General features: G+C 54.2%; 1 protein-coding gene across 1 annotated transcript in view; it reads left to right on the top strand.

The window, feature by feature from the left end:
• The window catches only part of Rpl22 (ribosomal protein L22), a gene marked incomplete at its 3' end in the record, with an annotated part of 11,109 nt that extends 6,537 nt beyond the window's left edge, over nucleotides 1–4,572 (top strand). The window contains exons 3-4 of the mRNA XM_004639708.2: nucleotides 956–1,080; nucleotides 4,482–4,572. Of these exons, the coding sequence (XP_004639765.1) occupies nucleotides 956–1,080; nucleotides 4,482–4,572 (216 nt within the window). The remainder of the gene's footprint in view (nucleotides 1–955; nucleotides 1,081–4,481) is intronic.
• Nucleotides 4,573–4,574: the final 2 nt, after the last annotated feature.

Raw genomic sequence — 4,574 nt, 5'->3', positions numbered from 1 at the left:
CTGAATATCAAACATCTTAGGCATAACATGGAACAGGTATTTTTCAAGTATTGATATGTTGAACTTTAAGTCCCTACAGAATATGATAAAAAACATTTAAAAATTACAATGTATTTTAAAAATAGGCATAAAGAGTTATATACTTACGTTTACACATAAGTCCAAAAATCTCACCATATACAACCTTGAAGCAGGACAGTCCATGCCCAGTCTTGAGGCAGAGTGTTGTGTCTATAGTTCTGGCTACCCTCGAATTTGTGGTAATCCTCCTGCCTCGGCCTCTCAAGTGCTGGGATTACTGGTGTGCACCACCACATCTGGCTGTGTGCTTTTCTGGTTGAGACAGGGCCTGACCACCTTGTGTGCAACTATATCTAGTGGCCATCCTTGTGCCTCGGCCTCCTCGGTGGTGATGTCCGAGGTGCGTGCCATCACGCTGGGTCTGGTTGTGTGTCCTCACAGAAGTTTGGCCTGGGGTTTCCTGTCTACTGTTACGGCCTTGGGGATTGAAGTCAGGGCTCTGTGCATGCTAAGCAGTATGGCTGTGCCGTACTGAGGCACAGCTCAGGAGAGGGTTTTCGATTTGCTTTTTTCCTTGAGATGGGTTTTGCTCTGTCGCCCAGGCTGTCCTCAGACTGAGACCCTCCTGCCCCAGGCTTGCAGACAGGCCTGTGGGGTCGCCCTGACTTTCTTCTGCTTGTTACCTTTGGCCCGCACGCGTGCAGTCTGCTGAGCCTTCTCTGGGAGCCGTGTGGGTGCGTCAGGGCAGGATGTTCCTGGTGTCACTCCTGCCTGCTCTGCTAGGTGCCAGGCTGGTGACTGAAGGTTTGTGAGCGCTAGAGACAGCATTTGAAGAACGCCTGTGCCCTTGACTTGAAAGCAGGAGTGCAGATGGTCTTGCCATTGGGCAGGGAACCTGTCCTTCAGTAATTGGTCGCTTTGGCCATTTCCACAGGAGCAGTTTCTCCAGGAAAGAATCAAGGTGAACGGCAAAGCCGGGAATCTCGGTGGAGGGGTGGTCACCATCGAAAGGAGCAAGAGCAAGATCACCGTGACTTCCGAGGTGCCTTTTTCCAAAAGGTACACACATGGCATCCCCACCCTTGGCTTGATACCGGGAGGGCTGTGTGTTGTGGCCACATCTGTGCCCCGCTGGGACTGTTATCTCATGCAAGGGCCGGTGGATGAGTGTTAGCACGCTGCTCTTCAGATGAGCTCGGGGCAGCTGTGCTGAGTCACACCCCTCTCATTTTTTTTTTTTTTTTTTATTTTTGATGTTTTGGGACAGGGTCTCACTTTGTAGTCCAGGCTGGCCTTGACCGCAGCTATGGAGCCTGGGCTGTGTGTATTGAAATACCTGCTGTGGCAGAGAAGAGACCTGTGACTTTGTTTGAGACGGGGCTGGCTCTGTTCAAAATGGCCTCAGATTTGCAGCAGTCCTCCTGCCTCAACCTCCGAGTCCTGGGATTACAGGCGTATGCCACTGTGCCCAGATTTCCTTGGGTGTTTTAGAGATAGGGTCTTCCCCGCATAGTCTCGGCTGCCCTTGCATCTGCAGTGATCTCCCTGCCCTAGCCTTCCCAGAACCAGGACTACAGGCTTACACCACTGTACTTGGCTTATTTTGTGTGTGTGTTTTTTGGTGTTTATATATATTAGGAGTCACACTCAGGACTTGCGCTTGCCGGGCAGGCTCTATGCCGCTGAGCTATATCCCCGGCCCCTTATTTTGTGTTTTGGGACAGGTTCTTGCTGACTTCCTCAGATGGGACTTGCACTTGGGATCTTCCTGCTTCGGCCTCCCAGAATGCTGGGGTATCAGGCGTGTACCATCATTCCTGGTAGAGCTCTTAGCGCTTGCCTTCTCTGTAAGAGTTTTTTTTTTTAAATTTTGTTTTGTTTTTGTTTTGAGACAGGGTCTTGCTGTGTAGCCCAGGCTGGCCTCGAACTCCTGGCAGTCCACCTGGCTCAGCCCTCAGCCTCCCAAGTGCTGGGCCTCCAGGTGTGCGCCACCATGCCCAGACTGCGTAGGGGACGCTACGGTTCTGGGCAAGGAATCAGAAGTTGCAGGGTAGCCCGAAGCCTCTCCAGCCCGGCGCGGTGACTCCATTCTTCTCCAGAGGCATTAATTCTTCTTTCCGGCCTCGCCCCATAAGGGGGAGTTTGAAAGGCTTACAAGTCCAGCCAGGCCTGGTGGTACACCCGTTAGCCCAGCCTGTTGGGAGGTCAAGGCAGGACAGTGACAAGTTTGATCCTAGCCTGGACAGTGTAGTGGCTTTGCAAGATCCTGACTCCAAATAAAACATAGAGGGGGCAGGTGCTGCAGTGCTGTGTGGGGAGGTGGATGGGTGTCTTCACTCATCACTTGACGGGTGGGCCTGGGTTTCCTGGACAGAATCAGACAGGGTGGTTTTGATTTTCCCTGGGACTGGCCAAGTGTGAGGTGTGCTGGCATTAAAGGTGAGGGCCCCCCGTGGAGCCTCTGGCCACCTGAGTTCCTCCATTTGCTAGGAAGGGGGTTTGACAGAGGACACTTGAAGCTGGGCTGCCCAGGGCACAGTGGCCAGCCTGTGGCTCGAGCCAGCAGAGCCGTGAGGAGGACTTCTGGGGCTCAGTAGGATGCTGCGATGGTGCGGCCCGCCCAGCTGCTCCCTTCACTGTTCACAGGTGCTCTGCTCCACACCCAGGAAGGAACTGTGGTCTTCTCCCACGACTTCCCCTCTTTCTGTGGCACTGCTGGGGATTGGACCCGAGTCCTTGGTACTGAGCAGAACTTTGCCTCCTTTCATGAAAGGGTCTTGCAAGCTGTCCACATTGGGCTCAAACTTAGGATCCTCCTGCCTCAGCCCCCAAGAATGCTGGGGTCACAAGTGTGCACCACCGTGCCTGGCTTTGGCCCTTTTTTTTTTTTTTTTTTTTGTGGAATTGGGGATTGAACTTAGGCCCTTGAGCTTGCCAGGGAAGTGCTTATTCTACTGAGCCATCGCCCCAGCCTCTGGCTCTTCTTTTGATGGTAGTTTTATTTTCCTGAAACATGCAGGAGCGTTTCCTAATCTGCAGTGTTGCCTTGTCTCTGAGCTGCTGAGTTTCCTAGCATTCTGAGAACTGTCAGATCGCCTGAGGTTTGGGGTGATGCCCCTCTGTGGGACATAGTGCGACACAGGTGACCACAGAGTGCGTGATAAGTGCGCAAGAGTGTGACTGACCAGGCAGGGCATGGTGGGTCTTCCCAAGCAGAGCCCCTAGTCCTGGGGGTCGCACTGGCCGGGTGTGGGGTCCCTGCTCTTAGGCCAGCATCTGTGGGCAGCTCCCCAGCTTCCCCAGCCGCTGGGGAGACGGCGAGCACGTGGAGCCCCTGTTGCCCTGGGAAGGCTGAGGCCTGGTGAGGCCCGCCTGCCTGGTGGCAGGTTTGTGAGGTGTGGCCGCTCCCAGGTCCAGGAGCGCGCAGCTCGGGCTCCCGTGAGCCTGCTGTGGCTGGGACCTATGGCACAGCCACCTGTGGCCCTCAGGAGCAGCACCCCAACCCAGGCAGCAGTTAGGAAGCTCTGGCCACAGTCGGGGTCCTCTGCACGTGGAGTGCTTGTCTGGAATGCACTGAGCCCGCAGTTCCACCTCTCCACCGAAGAAAACGGATCCAAAACCTTCTACATCTTGTAGTTTCCTGCCCCTCCAGTTTAAGCTTCTCACTAGGCTGAGGCAGAGAATTGCTTGAGGCCAGAATGAGGCAGCCTGGGCCTTGTAATCAGGTCTACCCGAGGTAAAACCCACCCAAAATCCAGAGCACTGCTCGAGGGAAGGCATTGCGGGGGACACTGCCTTGCGTTTTGGATGGTGACCATCACGTTGAAGTGTGAGCATGTGTATGACAGTGCTGAGAACCCACTCCACCACTGTGCCCCACTGGCTGGTCGGGCGGTGGCACGGGGCCGCTCAGCGCTGTCCCTCACCACCAGGCTCTCTGGGCCTGCGCAGGTCTGCGTGACAGGCAGCTGACAGGCAGCTGGGAGGTCTTCTCTCTGCTCACCTTTGTAGCCAGTTGAGGTGCTGGGTGGCCAAGGTTTGTTTTTATAGCACTGCTTGGGTGTGGGAAGTCTGGTTTTTTTGTTGTTTTGTTTTGTTGGTGGAACCGGGGATTGAACTCGGGCCCTTATTCTACTGGGATATCTCCCCAGCCCGTGGAATCTGTTTTTGCCAGGGTGGGGTAACTCCTTGAATTGTCACAGTTTCATAGAAGTTGCAGTGTTGAGTTGAGGCAGGAGGATCCCCTAGAGTAGTGATGGCGAACCTGAGAGCTGCTGGTGGTATGGACAGCCAGCTGCGGATTGGGCCACCAGCGTGCTGCCCCTGGCCTAGAGCCGGAGGCCGGCTGGGCTGCTACAGAGTGAGTGCGGGGCCTGTCTACAAAAAGGGACAAGAAGTTGAAACGTTGAGCGTGTAGGATCACCTGTTTAGGGTAGTTCTCAAGTGTCCTTTCTCTGCAGGTATTTGAAATATCTCACCAAAAAATATTTGAAGAAGAATAATCTGCGTGACTGGTTGCGCGTAGTTGCTAGCAGCAAAGAGAGTTATGAATT

This window comes from Octodon degus, unplaced genomic scaffold, assembly GCF_000260255.1.
Source record: "Octodon degus isolate 3935 unplaced genomic scaffold, OctDeg1.0 scaffold00113, whole genome shotgun sequence".
Lineage (NCBI taxonomy): Eukaryota > Metazoa > Chordata > Mammalia > Rodentia > Octodontidae > Octodon > Octodon degus.
This window is presented reverse-complemented; position numbering and strand designations above follow the sequence as displayed.